General features: G+C 36.4%; 3 protein-coding genes across 3 annotated transcripts; 2 read left to right on the top strand and 1 right to left on the bottom strand.

Moving 5' to 3' along the window:
- Nucleotides 1-213: 213 nt before the first annotated feature.
- Nucleotides 214-5,606, top strand: LOC6650443 (probable fibrosin-1). Its single transcript, XM_002073183.4, has 3 exons — nt 214-270; nt 4,455-5,317; nt 5,387-5,606. The coding sequence occupies exons 1-3, from the start codon at nt 250-252 to the stop codon at nt 5,604-5,606; spliced, it is 1,104 nt and encodes a 367-aa protein (XP_002073219.3). The 5' UTR covers nt 214-249.
- A 38-nt stretch (nt 5,607-5,644) lies between these two features.
- On the bottom strand, nt 5,645-6,389 carry LOC6650442 (histone deacetylase complex subunit SAP18). The gene is made up of 2 exons (XM_002073182.4): nt 6,193-6,389; nt 5,645-6,129 (listed from the first exon to the last, which is right to left on the bottom strand). Exons 1-2 carry the CDS (start codon nt 6,256-6,258, stop codon nt 5,743-5,745), a joined length of 453 nt encoding a protein of 150 aa, XP_002073218.1. The 5' UTR covers nt 6,259-6,389; the 3' UTR covers nt 5,645-5,742.
- Nucleotides 6,390-6,799: 410 nt separating this feature from the next.
- On the top strand, nt 6,800-18,456 carry LOC6650441 (protein sarah). Its single transcript, XM_002073181.4, has 2 exons — nt 6,800-6,872; nt 17,498-18,456. The coding sequence occupies exon 2, from the start codon at nt 17,514-17,516 to the stop codon at nt 18,357-18,359; it is 846 nt and encodes a 281-aa protein (XP_002073217.1). The 5' UTR covers nt 6,800-6,872; nt 17,498-17,513; the 3' UTR covers nt 18,360-18,456.
- The last annotated feature ends 630 nt before the right edge of the window (nt 18,457-19,086 follow it).

Raw genomic sequence — 19,086 nt, 5'->3', positions numbered from 1 at the left:
CACATAAATTTTCAGTTTCGAGTGCAAAGCTTCCAAACTGAAGTCAACTTGGCCAGAGATTGGCTATAAAACCGCCTGCACAGTGTTTGCGCCCAGCATTTCAACCAACAACGCCCAACCAGCTCAAAAAAAAGAAAATAAAAAATACGGACGAAAACATTATATTGGATAATTTTTCACTAAAGTGCTTTTAAGTGAGTGCATCAAGTTGAGGAAGCAATACAGTTTAAGTTAGTCCCAGTCATCAACATGCAACTGCAACTAATTGCGGTAAGTATATACCTATACATATGTATATGTTTATGTAGAAGATCAGATTAATTGTTTGTGATTTCATTATAATCGTACTATATTATGTTCATGCGTGTGAGTGAGTGAATGAGTGCCACCTTCAAGGTCGTTCAGTTTGCCAGCTTAAGATTGAAACATTTTCAAAGTGTTTGGTTTATTTGCATTTTCTAGAAAGTCACTCCTCGACAGATCTCTCTTTCAATGCAATGCAATTAGCAATTAAATCGAAATCTATTGACATTTCATATAAAACATAAATGTCTCAGACACAATTAGAGACTCATAAATCGATGTGATGCCAATCACTTAATGCCAAAAGAATTTTTCTAGAAACAATATCAAAACCAACAACAGAAAAAAAATTGGTTAACCAAGCCCTCGGGTCAGATTTCGTTGGCTTTGGCCTACGCCCCATAATCATAAGCCTCACAATAATGGAAAAAATATTGTTGGTATCTAAAGACAATGGATAGATCATGATAGATTATCAACTAAAAGGAATTTGCTACCGAAAACAAGTCCAAGACAAGTTTTGAACCAAAATTGAAAATAACACAAACAGAAAAATAGGCTAGATAATTGCTCTAAATACTTAAAACTAATTTAAATTTAATGAATATAAGTGATTGATTTGGGTCTAATGAGTTTGCAAAAAAGAAAAAGAAACAAAAATCAAAGCTAATTGGACATCTAAGTATATTTTGCCGGCATATAAGCATATTAACTACTTCAAAAAAATTCGTCACGTCAAGTTTTGTATATTATATATTTGGCTGATGTGTATCAAGGTCGTTTTGATAACTAGTTACTTGTGTGTGTGTGTGAGTTTTGAGATTCATGAGACGCACAATCAAGGCAGTCGGCCAACTAGGCAGCTGCATATGATGCAAATTCTGGCCACGCACAACATAATGCAGCACACAAAAATAAAACAGATAAAAAAGCGATTGGGCGGAGCACATATATGTATGTATATATATTATATGCATTGGAGCATTACGTAAGACCCACAACATATGTACATAAACATAAATAAAGTGTTACATATTTTGAGCTGAGCCGGCTTAAAAGAGAGAAGAAAAAAAACTGCACTGACAACTATTTCAGTTTTTACCACAGGAGTGCAAAACTTACAGCCAACTGAGGATAACGAACTGGCGTCTTGACTGAAGCATATGTACTTTCAATGGCCATGCCAAGGCCAGTAGATCCCCAAAAAGAAATCCCAAGAAGAGACGACATATAAAACTGAAACGATAATTATTATATAGCATTTATGATCAGCTTTGCCAACACACACCTTTCTTGGGGATGAGCCGCGCGACGTTTTCACCCACGTTGTATCCCAGGGCTTGGCTTATGAAAAAGAAATACCAACAAATTACATATATATATTTTTTGGTTACAGTTTCCTTGAACCATGTCTATGACTAGGTGGAGCCATGTAAAAAGCAATTAAATCAAATCAAGTTTCATGGCAATAGCAAAATTTTTACTTACCTGCTGGGTGCCAACGGAGTGCAGCCTCGATTTTTGATAGCCAAGTAGTTCACTTGACCAGGTAGTAAGTAGTAGGTAGTATTTGGGCACCCAGCCAAGTCCAAGCCGGTTGGCCAGTGGAATGTTTGGCTTCACTGGCCACAAAATCCAAACAAAACTAGGCAAACAAAGTCAGGGTGTAAACTGGGAAAGTAATGAAAAAAATATATATACATGTATAAAGAAATATTTTTCACAAATTTGTTGAATGCATAACAAACATTTGCATGCGCCTCTAGGGCATTGATTAAAAATGGGAGGGATGAGATAAATGATTAATTGATTAAAAAAAAAATTTTCAAAATACTAAATTACTAATAAACGTGTAGGGAAGGAAACAATGGCCAAGTTAATCACCTTAAAAGCATCCGTTTTCTGCATCTCAACCACGAAAGGAAGCTTAGTGAAACAAATTATTAACAAATTAACTAAGTAATGTTAGTTTCTAGTTTATACAGCTGAAAGTTTTAGATCCTCTAACTTTAATAAGCTAATTTGTCGTAATTGAAGTTTAAATTTATTGAAGGGATTGGTAATTCATTTGGAAGTAATTTATTCAGATTTTGAATTTGAATAAACAGTAACTTTAACTTGATATAGAAAACTCATACCTAATTTTATATTTCATGATTACTTGAACAGAATTTTTCCCCATTTTGTTTGTTTGTTGATATTTAGATTAAAATTCTTTGAAGACTATATTTTGTTATTTAAATCATACAATTTATCGTTTAGTTAGAAGTATATAATAATATTTTAAAGTGTAAAACTAAAGTTTTATCAAAAACTTATTTTTGTTGTGGCGAAGTTTCAAACATTTGTCTTCTATTTAAAGGATTTTTTTCGTGCATATATGCATATCTCTCTATCTAAAGTAGCTTCTTCCTTTAGTTACGAATCCCAAATAATTATGGTTGAAATCAATAGAATCGAATCGACAAAAGGCCATTACTACTAAAGAAATTTATCTAATTGAAAAACTTTAACTACTACTTCAAAAATTTTTCGAAATAGAAACCATAGAATCGCTATGCTTTAATTACAACTGTTTTATAGTTGATTTGATAGATAAATGAAGTACTAATTGAATGTAATTGCAAATCTAAGTAAGGCATAACTCTATCAACTTTTGGTGTTCGGTGGTCACTTGTCCTAGACACTGACTTCTTTTATTGAACCGGAAACTTAACACATATTTTTTTTCCCCCACATGCCAAAGAAAAATGAGTCTTACCCATATGCCGCAACGACTGGGGTATAACGCTTTTTTTTTTTTTTGTTTTGGGCCGCTTTTCTACCGTCGCTGAGCCATGCAAATTACGCAAGAGTCAAGTATTTCTCTTGTTTTGTTGCTATTGGGTTGACTTGGCTTGGCTTTTTCGGTTTTGGATTTTTGCTATTATGATCGATCGCGGCCAAAAGCAAAAGGCGGGTGAACAATTTCTGCGATTTCTGCTTTTGCTTTTTCATTTTCTTTTGCGTTTGGTTTTGCTTTTTCTGCTGTGTTATGTGCCACATTTATTGCTATTGCAATTGTTGTTGTTGTTGTTGCTGCAGTTGCTGCCGCCACCGCACCGTTACAATTACAAATTGTTGTTGTAATACATAAGCGGCAAATAAATTGAAACCAGTTTTATTTAATACCCGAGAAAAGCTTAAGAAGTGCAATATGATACTCATTTAAATTACATCAATATGAATGTTTACTTTTGCACTAAAGTCTCAATTGATTTCAAATTTGAATGATCAATCTTATAATGGATCTAATCGATCTGGTGTGAATCTAAAATGATTGGAATCTGCTCAGATTTAGCTATGAGATATATAAATACATATTTCTTGAGGCCAATTTAATAACATGTTTAATTCCAAAATGTAAACTATTCTCCTAATTCAGAAACAATCAACAAAAGATTGGTCTAGTTCACTAATTAAGTTGATCAATTTAAAATTGAATAAAACGGCAAGATTTAAGATATAAATCTGTTTAATTTAAAAGTCGTCAATGTGTCTAAGAGAATTCATTGACTAACGATTTAAAAATGAATTAAGCAAACAAATTTACTTAGAAGTGAAAGTAGAAGAAATTGCTTTAGAATCAATGAAGGAAAGTGTTTTGATTATTAATCGTATAAACATTTTTATTGATTCTTTTTGAACTAAAAGAATGACGATAACTAATTTGGAGGTCATTTTACAATATTCATTTATTTTAAAAGCCTTTATTAAAATAAATTTAAGTGAACAATTCTAGAAAGTTTGATATTATTCCTAAAGAATGGCGTTTTGGTTCGTTTGTAGTATAAAGTCTCATTTGTTAAGTGTTTTTCAAACAGGTTCTTAAACCTTCTTTTTATATTTTGTCCTTTTCAACTAAATTGAAAAATGATTTGAGTGACGAATTGGGTTTACCTTCTTGTTGACTTACACAATATTTCTCCATCAATGGAATTCTAAGAAGTCGTTAGCCTAAAATAGAGGTATTTTCCATAAAAATCGATTCACTAATTAATTTATTGCGAAACTGTGGCAAATTGAGCACGTGTATGGCCATTTATGGTCCTCGATTGGTTAGGTGGAAGCAGTGGCTTTAAATAAATGTTTGCCATTAATTACGCTTGCAGCTGATATGCAGCGCTTTGCTGGCTTTGACCCAAGCCCAAAACTATCCACAGCGTTTGAATATACCTGGAGCTTTGTCCTCTCCAGTGCCACATCGCCAGCAAGTATTGCGAGTGCGTCGGCCAGGACCAGCGCTGCGGCAACAGCAGCATCTAAACACAGTGATACCCGCTGTTACACCACGCATTGCCATCGAAGAGCCACGACCTGTGACCGAGGCAGAGGAGGATGAGCAGCCGGAGCCGTATTTGCCGAATCTTTTGCGGGAACAGCAACTGGCCCAGGCGCAGCAAACACAATTCCAGCAGGCGGCCGCTGCCTTCTTGGGTGGACAATCGCCTAGTCTTGAGCAAGCCACACCAGTCCATCAGTTGCTGCAGCAACATGAGGATAGTCAGCCAACGGCCATTTTGCCAGCTCCTCCTCGTTTTAATGATCGTCCTGCCGTTCAGCGTCCAAATGGTTTCAATGATTTTGGCATTGGTCGCTTCGAGAACACACAACGATTTGGTCTAGAGCGTCCAACACCAACAGCTCCTCCACCACCACCGCCGCCATCTGCACCAGTGCAACCACATCGGATTTCCGTCATTCGGACACGTCCGTCAGCCGCTATCCGCCCCGAAGCACCAGCCCCATTGCCAGTGGCTCGACCACGCCCCAAGCCAGTTCAGCCGCGCCCAATTATCGATCAAAACCAATTGCAGGAGGAGCGCACAGATCAGCAGCAGCGACGCCAACGACCTGTGGCCCAGACGCTGCGCAAGTGGCGCGAAGAAAACGAAGATGGCAGCATCACCTGGGGCTATGAGAATGATGATGGATCTTTCAAGGAGGAACTTATTGGCACCGATTGCATAACCAAGTAAGTCTCACACGTTCTAAGGAAAATAACAACGAGATCCTTATGCATGTTCTACTTTTTTTTCTTTAGGGGCACATACGGTTACGTTGATCCAGATGGCAATAAACGTGAATATAATTATGAGACGGGCATCAAATGTGATCCAAATGCCCGTGATACAGATGAGGAGTTGCAGGAGAATGGCTTTATCAACTATGAAGAGAATCGTGCCGTTTTGCCCAATGGTCTGGAGATTGATATGACGCAGTTGGGAAAAAAGAAGTCCAAGCGACCAATCTACAAAAACTAAACTACATCTAGATCATCATACATCAACACAGACTACCATTCCAGTAGTAGTAACTCTTAAGTCTATCTATAATCCGTACTTTATTATTTTGTATTTGTATCTGAGTGGAGAAATTAAAAAACTTTTTGTCAATGTACTAGTACGGACGTTGTCGGCGGGCAGGAGGAGGTAGACGATTCGGTGGCGTTATGGAGATGTCCAGAAAATCTCCAATGGTAAACTTAGCTTGGGCCAGAGTCTTATTATCGTCGATGCCTTTCTGGCCAGTGCAGGTTACACCGATTTCACGCATTTGAAAGTGATTATTCCTATAGTTGGGATAGACAACGGCAAAATCGAAATAGGTTCCCTTCTTTCGTGTATCCGGATTTACATCCCGGACTAGCGATGTTAGCTCATGTAATGTGGCATCCTGCCAGGTATAGATCTGTAGTTCATTGGTTGGAACATTACCGTACATATACTCCGAGACGGAATGATGGCGTCCCGTAGAACAAAATACACGTAACAACAGGGGACATGTCTAAAAAGGAAAACATTTAAATTAACTAAAAAGCAATTGTGAGGGGATGCAGTTGGTATAAACCTTTTCACGGTCGATTTGCTTCAGCTGCGTCTTGTCCTCTACAATCATTGACTCTACATTGGCCATGTTGTTGTCGGAATTACTTTCAATTAAATTATTTCTATACTTATAATACACTTTTATTCCAATTTAAGATTTATGCGGCTTTTAATGTTTGTTTTTTTTTTTCTCCTCAAAATTAGTGATGGCAAACCAAACATGAGTTACAACGCTCATATGGAGTTTACAGGTGCGATTTGAGTTAACCTACTCATTTTGAGCTAACAGATTCAGTTTGTGTTACGAGGCTTATTTCGAGTTAACAGACTCAGTTTGAGTTACGAGGCTCATTTCGAGTTAGCTGCGATTTATTTATAGCCTCCCATAGTTGTTGTTTTTGTACGTTTATCGAAATAAGCAGTTTTTTTTCGAGTATTGTTTTTGTTTTTCAACTAGATGGTTCTAGCTGCGCTCGGATTTGTCAGTAATTTTGATTCGAATGAAAAAAGTTAATATTTTCCAAAGTAACGATTGTAAACAGTGTGATGATGTGAAAAATTAACAATGACAACAAATTACTAATTAGCAACAATAACAACAACAACGATTGCGGCACAACACAAAAACAAAGCAGAAGAAGAAGCAGACATTTTTCCCATAAGCAAACAAATTGAATTAACTTTTAAATAGCCTCTAAAACGGTAAGTAAATTGGTTTATTGGCACTCTCAAATACTTTTGCCAAATGGTAGACAATAATAACAAATAAATGTTGACCTGGCCTTATGTAATTTTTGCTGCACCAGATGAGCTCTTTAATTTCAACTTTTGTGGCTCTTGTTTATGAGCAAATTGTTGCATTTTAATTACGTTTTGTTTATAAACTTTGAACTGCCGACAGAACGACCAAAAGCGTGGGAGGAAGGGAGAGAGAGAAATGTTCTGCAAGGTTACTTGTTATTTTCTCTCCTTACGCCCGCTCGCACGCACACACACACACACACACACACACATATGCTCTTTCACAGCTTCCGATTTTGCAAACACACACACACGCGCGCCGCTATATTTCCCCTTTTTCCCCTCCCACTCACGAATGCCTTTACCGACGCCGCTATTGTCCACAGTTTTATTATTGTTCCCACCGATATGTGCTCATATAGATACATACATACATATACATATGTATATATCCTTGACAGTTCCTAGACGAACAGGAGCAAGTGAGCCATTGTCATCAGGAGGTTTTTGTGTAGTACCAGGAAAAGTGAAACAGATGTAATGTAAAACTGTTGGGTACAGTATGAAGTTGAAATTCTATCGAATTCCTTTTGCAATTACAATGAGCCTTGCTAGGATAAACAGACATACCTTAACCAGAAGGAAAACAAAACTTTTTTAGTCAAAAACCTCAATATCAAATACAAAACATGCCAAAAATCGCAAGAATCGGCTTTTTTGGCAAGGACAATTCAAAATGTTTAAACTGATTGTTTTAGTTTTTTTATCTATCTTTCTTCTTTTGTTTAACAATTGTAAAGGTAAAATCTGGTTTTTGATAATGCTAATTCATTTTCCAAGAATTCCCCACTGCATGAGTTGTTCATATGGAAAAAGAACAACTCAAATAACTTTGAGAGCCTCAGAGGCTCAAATTTTTATTAATTTTTAAAGCATAAATTTATTTGTCCCTGCTTCGAATTTGTAGAGAAATGTAAATTTCTATGTAAATACATACAAATGCAAAGTTGCAAAGTGTCTGTAATAATTGATTGAATTTAAAGAATATTAAGGCTTCGTTACTTTTACAGTTCCTTTTTGGAGGGCACTTTTTTTTTTTTAATAATTTCTGTTATTGTATGGGAGTGCCTGCGTGTGTGTGTTCTGCGTGGGTGCGAATATTTGTTGTCGTTGTTGTTGTTGTTGGTGGTGTTTTTGTTATTATTGAATTTTTTGCCTTTGCTTTTGGCTTGGCCATCTGCTGGCCCAGCCTGGTCACCACCCGCATCCATTGTTTGCTGCTGCTCAACGAAGTGCAAGGAAGTCCTCAGCCATGACCGTGACTGACAGGCTGTAACCCCAACACCTACCACACACACACAGACACAGACACACATGTTCAGATACATCAGTTGTGTACGTACAAACATACTTACATATAGATTCATGGCAGTTTCTTTTATTGTTATTGTTGTTATATGCATTTGTTTGTACTTGCTGAATTTAAAACGCGCCACATATCCTTGAAAACAAACACACACATACACACAGGGACACAGACAAGGAAAATATATTGCAAAGTGTGTATACAATTGTTATGAGATTGTTATTTTGTTTGTTGTTGCTTAATTTTAATTGCTTAAAGCCCTTCTCAATGCCAATGTCCCAATATTTGAGGCTATTTTGCCATCCAAAACAAATTCCCCAAAGATAAAGAATATAGACCAGCCAAAGCTTGACAACAAGATGGTTGGAATAGAAAATAGCTCCGTCAATAAATTTTTCAAAATGCAAATAAAAATGGTGCCCTTTGTAAAAAAAAAGGTTTCTTTGGGTCTCTTTATTCGTCTTGTCGCTCGTTTTTTCATTTTTCTTCTGTTTTGCTTCTTTTGTGGACCTCTCTCTCTCAACTAGCTAACAGTAGAACAAAAAGCGTAGGCGAACGGCGAGAACACAATGACCTGACTGTAAATCTCGACCTTGGGACCTTGGTTGCATGGCGACCTCTGTCTGGCCATTGTGTGAATGTTTTAGAACTTTAATAGTTAGTTGAAATATTATAAATATTTGTAAATAATAATAAGCGAGACGAATCTACATCTACGTTTCCACATCATCATAAAAATCTCTATTACAAATCTTTCCTTTCTGGTTTTTGATCGATTTAGGGGAAAAAACCCTGATAATTTCTTCACATCATTGTTGATTTCCAGCAACACAGCCACAAGATATCATCAAATGGAAATATATATATATATATTATATGCATATGTAGAATCAAAAAATTATGTATACGCAACGTTTGCTGACTTTACGACGCGTCGCTGACGCAAAATACATACAACAAAAAGAAGGCAAAACGATTTTGAAAATAAAAGCAACTCATCTTTCTGCGATATTTGTTGTTCTTGTGTGTCCATTTATGCTATTTTTATTTACTTTGCTTACGTTTTTTTGTTTCATTTTTTTTTCTGCGCCAATTGACGAATTGAGTACAAAGATTCAGTTCTGCTGCCACGCCACTTCCTTCGTCAATTGGTTAGACTTGAAAGATAGTTGCAATGCTTACTGACGTCACTGCAAAATGCCCCTAACTCATTTAACACTTAGCATAGGCAGCAACCACAGAACACAGAATACAGCACAGCAACAATAAACGTCCCCCAATTAACGATAATAACAATTGTAAAAGTATGTACGAATGTATATATGCTCTATATCTATCTATTGGTGCGTCAGTACGAGCTGTCAGTGATAAGCCAAACCGTTCGTTGTTCGCTCTTCGTTTATAATGATTTACGATAGTAAGCAAGTTTTAACTAGTTCAACTTAGTCCAGTTCTCATTATACCCATTCATAAACGCTCATTATACCCTATAAATCATGGCTTAAGACAGAGTATATTAGAAGGAGATTTAACATCAGATTTAACATCACTCATCAGAGTGGCATATTGCCCAAAACTGGCCCTTAGTTTATTCAGCTCAAAATTCTCTTGAGCGAGCGATTCATGAAGTGTCCGCCCAAGAGGGACTCAATTTTTGTTTAAAATAAAAGTAATTCTTAATATATAGAGAGGAAATTGTATCCATTCTTGACTAAAAAGTATTTAGAATACATAATATTTTAATTTCCCTTAAGATTTTCTTACTTTTACGTAATATTTGACATTTAGTTATCTTTAAAGATGCAAGCTTTTAGATAATTTCCTAAGTAACTGCTTCCTTTCGATTTAATATTCTTTTTCTTTATAAGAGTTCTGTCATAGGCTTTAAGTTGATTGCCTTTTCCTTGCCATTTTTATTTGTTATTAATTGTTATTTTTAGTTTTATGTATGTAACCACTATATAAGTATATAAGTATAAGTATCCTCCGTATATTGATTCTTAATTGTAAGATTGGTTGAAAGCGCTAGACAACTTAATATATGTACATGTATTCGTTCTTTAGATTCTGAAATATTTTGCTATATAGACACTTGAAAGACCCTAAACAAAGGAAAGTTAAGCAAACAATCTTAGTCCATTATTCCGTTTTTTAATCTATAATATACTGGGTATATTATAGCCGATGACTTGGAATTATGTTTGATTTTTGGGTGTAACACATGTCTTTACGATGTTTATACTTATAAAACGCTTTCCATAGAGGAAGAAAGTGGCAAAAAAAAAACTATTTTTGCGTCATACACCAACACACACACATTTTGCGGTTGACAGTTGTACAACAAAGGGGCTTGTCTGCGGGAAGGTCGTTCCATATGATAACAATCAAATTTGGAAAAGTAGTGGGAGGACATACAATCGAGAGAAAGAGAGAGAGTATAAAAGAGAATTTTCGGGTCTGCTTTAGAAGAATAAATAACCATAAATTATATATACAAATATTCTTTACCGCAATTAGCGCAAAAATTTTCTAATTTCTCATAATAATTATTTAGTGAATAAATAATAAAATATTGGATATACATAAATATGTACATATGTATATCCGTTTCTGCTGCTGCTGCTGCTTATCACCGTGATGATGATTTAATTAGTAGTTCATGCCTGAAAGTGTCGGGTAATTACTAAAGCTGTCATTATAATCGCACACACAAAGCACAAACACACACATCTACATACGCACACACATAGCATAGAGAGTTGATTTTCGTCCAGCGGATGCTGTGCAAAGCTAAAACTAACTAATGCGCAAAAGGTCAAATAATTAAAAACAAAAACAAAAGGTTCGAAGAGTGTATACCCTTGCCAAACGGTTTTTTTTTATTCCTGACTGAGTAAAGTAACAATGAAGACTGTAAGAGCTAGAGCCACCAAATTTGGTATGTAGACTCGTGTAGTATGTAGAGTGATCAAGTTTATTTCAAATTTTTGCCACGCCCCTTTCCGCCCCCGCAATTTAAAAAAAGCGTTTATCTCAAAAACTATTCCAGCTAGAGACACCATATTTGGTATGTATATTCGCTTAGTAAATGCACACATTTTGTATGTATACAAATTTTGCCACGCCCTTTTCCGCCCCCGTAATTTGAAAAACTTGATTATCTCCCGTATGTTTTTACCTTATGCAATCAAATTTGGCAAACTTAAATTTAATACTAATATCTAGCAAAATACCAAATTTGATCAAAATCGGACAAAAAACAGTCGAGTTATGCATATAAACGTTTATCCATAAGGCCGGAGTTGGCCGTTGGCTGGTGGGGGCGCTAGGGTGCTGATATGATTGAGTGAGCGAGATACTAAGATATGCTTGTGAGAAGCATATGAAAATGCATTTGTTTAACAAAGTTGAAATATTTGTTTACTGGTGTATGGTATACCTAAGTCGGCGAGACGACTTCTTCTTCCGAGATCTAGGTGTTCATACGGACAGACGGACGGACGGACAGACGGACGGACAGACGGACATGGCTAGATCGACTTGGTTGTTGATCCTGATCAAGAATATATATACTTTGTGGGGTCGGAGATGCTTCCTTCTGCCTGTTACATACATTTTGGCGACTTTAATATACCATTTCACCCTATGGGTGTATGGTATAAAAAGTCTTCAAATAAAACCAATGGCATATATTCAGGACCAAATTGATTATACATTTTTTTAGGATAACGTCAAATATTACTAAAACCATAAAAAGATTTTCGAAACCTGTTCCAAATGCATTTAATTTGGCCTATTTCTGACTTATTTAATGATCCAAATTAAATTAATTTTAGCTTTCTAAATAGTAGAAATAAAAAAGATGGAAAGCTGCTAAAAATTTATATTCTCCTTTTTTTAAAGGATATTATAAACATGAATAATATGCGTAACTAAATACATGTGTGTATAGAGTGCTGTGGGTGTGTGTCTGTGGGTGTAGAGCTGACTTTTTGGGGGTGTTGTGTATGTACCCCTGCGGTCGGCGGTATTTGCACCGCCACCAACGATAATGAACAATGCGGGAAACTGCTTAAAGGAGCGACTAGAGGGATTACGTTTAATGAGACCAGAGAAAACGCATAGTGAAATACATGTAAGCTTAGGTTGGCAAATTTTGTAGCATGAAACATATTAGATATTTAGTAGCTACAAACTGATTTCAATGTTTAATCATTCCCATGGCGGATGGCGAGCTGGCTGGCTGGCTGGCTGGCTGGGTGACTGAATGGCTGGCATGCCAATCAGTGACATTTGTTGCGTGCCTCGCCCGCACCGCCCACACACCAAGGTTATGGCAAACGCGTATGTGGTTGTTTCACCTTTGGTTTTTGCAACAATTACCCAACCACAACAGGCAACGGCAGTAGCAGACGACAGAGCCAGTCCCAGTGGGTAAGAGCGAGAGAGAGCATGGAAAAACATCAGTCTGATGCTCAATTATAGAACCTTATAAAAAGCATAGTATACTTTTAGGTGGTTGTGGCAAAAATATTGAGAAAAAACAACACCTACATAGAAAGGGGAAAAACCTTAAACGAGTTGTTGTTATTTTAGCTACCGTTGTATGCGTGGGATGTACCAAGCCCAAATGTGTGTGGGTGTGTGTATATGTCTCCGCTTTGCAATCTTATTTCCCATATGTCCCATACCGTTTGTGACTTAGAGATTTTCCAGAAAATTCGTTAAATCAATCTCAACAATCATCCACAACAAAAGCTCTATTATTGTTTTGTTGTAATTATGCAGTGAAGTGAATCACTTCAATTGCACTTTATCCACACTGTGAGAAAAATATCATAAGAACCGAACATATTTGTTTTAATAAAGATATTACTCTAGAAGGTCAACTTACAAATTGCTGAAGAAGGATATAAAGTCAACAAAGAACAATTTAGAAATCGTTATATATTTTTAATATTTTGTGCTAGTGAAATTGAACGTAACAAAAAACTGAGTTAAAATAGCTTGACGAGAAAATATATATGTATATGTATATTGTATTTGCATATATTTAACTTGATTTTAATAGTAAACAAACATATCCTTTTACGTACAAGAAAAAATACCTCAAATGGTTTTGTATATTAAATTATATTCACACGGCAAGTCAAACTTTATGAGCAAATAAAGTGCATATAAAAAATAATAATAAAAAGTTTAGCCTAAAGCCCTGGCAGCTAGCTAGGGCAAAATAATAAAATTTCTTAACCTTCTTCATGTAATAATATTTAAAATAATAATAATAATAAAAAGTGCCATTATAAATGGGTTTTTGTATACAAGTGATGTCCTTTTTTATGAATAGACAAAACTATTGAAATTAATAAAAGGTTAATGCTTTTATTTTCGCAAAAATTTATCATATTTAAAGATCCGACAGGAACTCTTAAGGTAAAAGTCTTGTGTCTTAAATTAAATGGCTTTCAAGCCATTAACAAGGCTTTTTCTGAGCAACGCAACAAAAGTTCTCCAACTTCAATTAAAAGAATTCAAGATAGAGGATTCTTGAATCTTGGAGTACTAGTCACAGGCTAATGTGTAGAAGTAAAAGTCTCAAATGAAATAAGTATATGGCTAACTGAAAGAAATAATCTCGATTTTTTAATTGAAGTAATACACAAGGAAGTCTTGTGTGTCTTTTTCAACTTCATCGCAATATTCATGACCTTGGTCTCTGCACAGCATTGTTTCTTTTACTTTTTAAAGATGCTATTGTTATTTCTCAGCCCTTTAATCTTGGTTTTGAGGGTATGTGCGCATGAACAATATCGCACAAACCTCATGTGAAAGGCTTTTCCGATGACCTTTTGCCAGAATCAGGTGCAGGCGCAGGTTTACTGCCTGCCACCACAAATACCACCCCACGCACACAAGATTCCGGTTACAGCAACATGTTGAACATCTCTGTTTCTCTTTGTATGTGTGGACGTGTGTGTGTGTGTGTGTGTGCATGTGTGTCTGTGTAATAACTGCTCTAAAGCTCAAATGCAACTGTCAAAAACAATACATAGAACAGCAACAGCAACCTCAATATATATGTATATAGAATCTGAGTAGCAGCTGAAAAAGCGCAGTTATGTGCCTTGTTGTAAAATAGTAAACAGTAAATTTTAATTAAAATTCAAAGTGTATTAAAAGTGTATTTTTTTATGTATATGTATGTGTATGTAACTCACGTGATCCATATAACAAAATAAACTCAATGGGGAAACGACTGCAAACAGTTTGGAATTTCAGCAGAAAATCAAATTAGTCTTTTCCACGCATTTGCATTGAAATGGAAAATATGGCCAATGCATGTTCGTTTGCTACATTGTATATATGTGTGTGTGAGTGTATGAGTGAGTGGGAGGAGTACAAGGTCAAAGTGCACCACAATAAAACAGCGCAAAGAGAAGATATTGCAAAATTAATTGAACGATGAGAGAATTTTTGATTAAAATTTAAATAAATTCAGATTTTCTTCAAGAATTTCTCTTTCACAATGAGATTTACCTAATACGATGGTTGTTGGGTGGTTGGGTGGTTGGGCGGGTGGTGTGGTAACGACCACTTGATCTAATGATGACAGCAATTATGAATGAATGAAGGTCGCTGCATAACAACAGGCAAAGCGCAATTCATCATCATGACGGAGTGTAATATTCAACCACTTTATTTAAAAAAAAAAAGCACTGAGACGACTTCCCTTTTGGCCTCTTTTTCTAGTCCTTGCCGTCGTCGTCGTCGTCGTCGCCTTTGCGTGCCAATAATAATGACGTCACATGGTGCCAAAGGGGGTAGGGTGTGGGGGGAGGCCAATTTGCATGCCAGCAGGTCGTTTATGCTTAGTTGCAGTTTTTTTTTCCTCTCTCTCCTTCTCCTTCTGTTATTTCCCTCCATTTTGTGCGTACTCTCGGTGCTGGAACGACTACGACGAATCCACAACCCATTCAGCAAACAAAGTACACACACAACATGCCGCCCATTGCTACACTTCCGCACGAGTAGAGTAACAATTGTGTGTATTTTCAAGGAAATCAATCATCCAGAAATAGATCAACTCGTCGGTAGTCTGGGGCGTTTGTTGGATTTTAAGCTATTGTTTTATTTTTCTATTTCTTTTTTTTTCCTTTTGTTAAATGGTTAGTTGTTGGTGTTGGATGGGTGAGCTGGCCATGGGCGAATGGTAAACTTTAAGACTGAAACCACACACCACATCATGGCTTGGCTAGCTTTCAACAGTGGTTTTTTCGGTTGGTTGGGTTAGTAGTCGATATTATTTACTTACCCCTTAATGGTTGTGGATGGCTCTAAAATGTTCTTTAAACTCGAATCATTTTCTTGTATGCAAATGGCATTTTAGCTTAATTAAATTGAAAGAAACTATGTTTAAATGTCTACCAAAGTTAACTTTTTTCTACATTTTGTTTAAGAGAAATTTATAATTGATTATAGTTTTTATTTTTTAAAGCATTGTCTGCGAAAATTTTAAATTTTTATCCTTTACTGAGCTTTCAATTTAATACAATTTGATATTTTGAAATATTTGCATAATAATGCTAATGTGTTGGCCTAAAATAGTTCAGCTGAATCATCTATAAATAGTAAATATTTTTATAGCCTACAAATGTGAGGGAAAATAACTATGCCCAAATGATAATAATCATAATAAAAAGTTTTCTCTTGTATATTGGTCACACACACACACAGGTGGACCGACAGTTGTCGTAGAACGTGGACGTCATAGTCCTGACGCCAACAGAATTGCCTTTTTCTTTCATTCACAAAATTTTGCCAATGCTATTAATCAACAAGAAGTCCCCCCTCTAGGGCCCCTCAGTAACCCACCTGAACCTGCGCCCTCTATTTCTGTATAAGCATAACAATAAAAACAAAACAAAATAAAACCGAATAAAAAATCGGTGGAATTATTGTGAATCAACAGTGCGCGTCACCGCCAACGTGGGCAACGTTCTTAGGCAGCGGTGACAGGCGGCCACGACAGGTCCTATTGATTAGGTTCACGTGTCGATACTTAAATACACTTCCTTACCCCCCAACTACGTATCTACATGTCCTTCTAGCTACTCCTTACTATATACTCAGACACGTCTGTAGTTTTTGGTCTCGTAATTGCTAAAAAGTATTGAATGGAGGCAATTTTTTATTGTCATAGCATGGCGCTTGAAATGTTTCATTTTCTTTTTACAAAACGTGTGTTACGTAAATACCAAAGTAAATGGCCAGAAAGGGGGGGCCTAAATGGGCGGTAGAGCTTTGGGAACTTTGTGCCCAAACGAAAATTTGTGGCACGCCATATATTTTAAGATGCCGCTACAAAATTTACAAATTAATAAATGAAATGTTTATTATAAGGAGCTGCCGCCAAAAACCAAGGTTCATTCACTTGATGAGACCCAAAAAAGTATGCTACACATTTTATGGAAATTTCAAAATATGTGGGCTTTGATTTTAATAAATGTGTGAACCTAATTTCGTCAAATATATTAATAGCTTAAAATCGCTTTCAACCTTAACTTAGAGTTGTCAATATGAAATATGTTGCAAGAAATATTGTTATAATAAAACCAATGGCGGATCCTCGGGAGAGGGAAAATGAGTGAAATTTCTCCCAAAATATAATGATTTTTCTCCAAAATTGCCAAATTTCCCCCACCAAAATGCTAAGCTAAGCTGTTGAACAGTATTGACAATTTAAGTTGCTTTGTTACTTAGGCTAGTAAGTTCTTAAAACTTTTTTAGTTTCATCTTACTTACCTTTCTGTATTATAGATAATTATGTATGTATGTATATCCTGTTGTACAGTTTCTGTGCCATTTTACTTTTCTCTTAAAAACACTTTCACTAAAATTAAACAAAAACAAAAAATATTGCATTCTTTGCTTTCCCTCTCTCTTTCTTGCCGACAAATTAAAGCTTAAGCAGAACTATATGTCAATATAGGAAATCGAGAGCCGATTACAACACAATCACGATCGAAACTGTTTTTACTATTATACACTTTGAACACAAGGAAATAGAAAATCTATATCTTTAAGAAGTGAATAATTTCTCTCACCTCTCGTTCTCCTTCTTTGTCGGGAAGGAACAGCCTAACCGCGAACTAGACCAATAACTGTTAACAGCTATTAAGTTTTTGACAACGAATAGTAATTAAAATCTCTTGTTTTACAGATCCATTTTGTTAACCATGTCCGACGCGGCCAAGTCCAATAATAATGCCGCCAAGAGTAGTGCAGCAGCAGATGAGGCAGTAGCAAATGGATCTGAAGAATCGACGCAACGCAGCAGTCACAACAAAAACAAAATGAAATCCACACAAAACAGCAGCGGCGGCGGCAGCAGCGCTGGCGGCAATAGTATAGACAAACTCTCACCGGATCAGGATATCTATATTAATGCTGCAGATGGCCTACCCAGCCAGCATCCAACTCTGCCACCCGAAAGCGCTGTCGACAGCGATACAGAGCCTGAAGTAGATCCGGACTCATTTGACGATTTGCCCACATCGATAATTGTCACTAATATACACTCGGAGGTGTTTACCAATCCGGAACTGAAGCATGACATGGAAGAGCTTTTCCGCACATTCAGCGACTCGGCCACCTTCCAATGGTTGCGCAGTTTTCGCCGACTGCGGGTCAATTATGACAATGCCATTGCAGCAGCCAATGCACGCATAAAACTACATCAGTATGAGTTTAATAAGAAGACCGTTATCACTTGCTATTTCGCGCAGCCGGTGACTCCGGTCAACAACAAGAATCTACAGCCGCCGGCTCCTGTTAAACAGTTCCTTATCTCGCCGCCCGCCTCGCCGCCAGCGGGATGGGAGCCACGCGAGGAGGCTGAACCCTTGGTCAATCATGATCTGCTAGCCGCATTGGCCAGCCTAACTCCAGGTGAATCCCATGAATTACATCCACAGAGCGAGGATCAGCCGGCAATAATAGTGCACACGGCAATGGTGCCCGAAGGCGGCACTGGTGGCACAGGATTGCCCATTGTGCAGACGAAATGTCCGGAGCGCGTATAAGCGAGCAACCAAAACTCTTTATTTTGTTGTATTGCAAGTTTTTAATAATATGCCTCTAGCTAGGCATATACCAACATACATACATTATTATACATATATACACATACATATATGTATATATTCATACATATATGTATGTATGATTTTGGAGTATTTTTTGTAAATAATTTTAAATTCAATTGTGATTAGTTTACACAATACATACATATTGTTTTGTATTAAATATGTTTAAAACGTTTTCCGCCCCGCCCCCCTCAAATTCAATTCTGTTGTAGCCAACGAGCACTTAAAATACAAAATACAAATCTACATACATATATTTGCTAATCAACTCTAAATGTATTTGCGTTCGAATTCGAAAAACCAGATCGGAAACAAAAGAAAGGAAATTGAAATGAAAGGAAAAAACCGTCAAATGAAACCAATATTGTTATATTTTCTCTCGATGTATAAATGTTACTTACAATTAAAGATACTCGAGGCTACAACAAAGTAGAAAACAACCAATCGCATACAACAACAAAAAACACACAAACACAAACAAACCAAATGGATTACAAAATGAAAACTAAACTAAAATATCTCTCTCAGTGTACCTTGGCTATAAAAAGTTAAAAATGCACGATATCGAAAAAACGACATGAAAACGAAAGCATAATCTATGTAAATCCTATATCTATATGTAAATGTTAATGTAATTTGTAAGTCAGCAAAGTGAAATATCAGT

The sequence above is a fragment of the Drosophila willistoni genome, chromosome 3R (assembly GCF_018902025.1).
Source record: "Drosophila willistoni isolate 14030-0811.24 chromosome 3R, UCI_dwil_1.1, whole genome shotgun sequence".
In the NCBI taxonomy this organism is placed as follows: Eukaryota; Metazoa; Arthropoda; class Insecta; order Diptera; family Drosophilidae; genus Drosophila; species Drosophila willistoni.
This window is presented reverse-complemented; position numbering and strand designations above follow the sequence as displayed.

Coding starts and splice junctions, on each gene's coding strand:
- LOC6650443 (XM_002073183.4), top strand. CDS start 250: ATGCAACTGCAACTAATTGCG. Junction 271..4,454: donor TGCAACTGCAACTAATTGCG/GTAAGTATATAC, acceptor TTACGCTTGCAG/CTGATATGCAGCGCTTTGCT. Junction 5,318..5,386: donor GGCACCGATTGCATAACCAA/GTAAGTCTCACA, acceptor TTTTTTCTTTAG/GGGCACATACGGTTACGTTG.
- LOC6650442 (XM_002073182.4), bottom strand. CDS start 6,258: ATGGCCAATGTAGAGTCAATGATTGTAGAGGACAAGACGCAGCTGAAG. Junction 6,130..6,192: donor AGCAAATCGACCGTGAAAAG/GTTTATACCAAC, acceptor TTTCCTTTTTAG/ACATGTCCCCTGTTGTTACG.
- LOC6650441 (XM_002073181.4), top strand. CDS start 17,514: ATGTCCGACGCGGCCAAGTCCAATAATAATGCCGCCAAGAGTAGTGCA.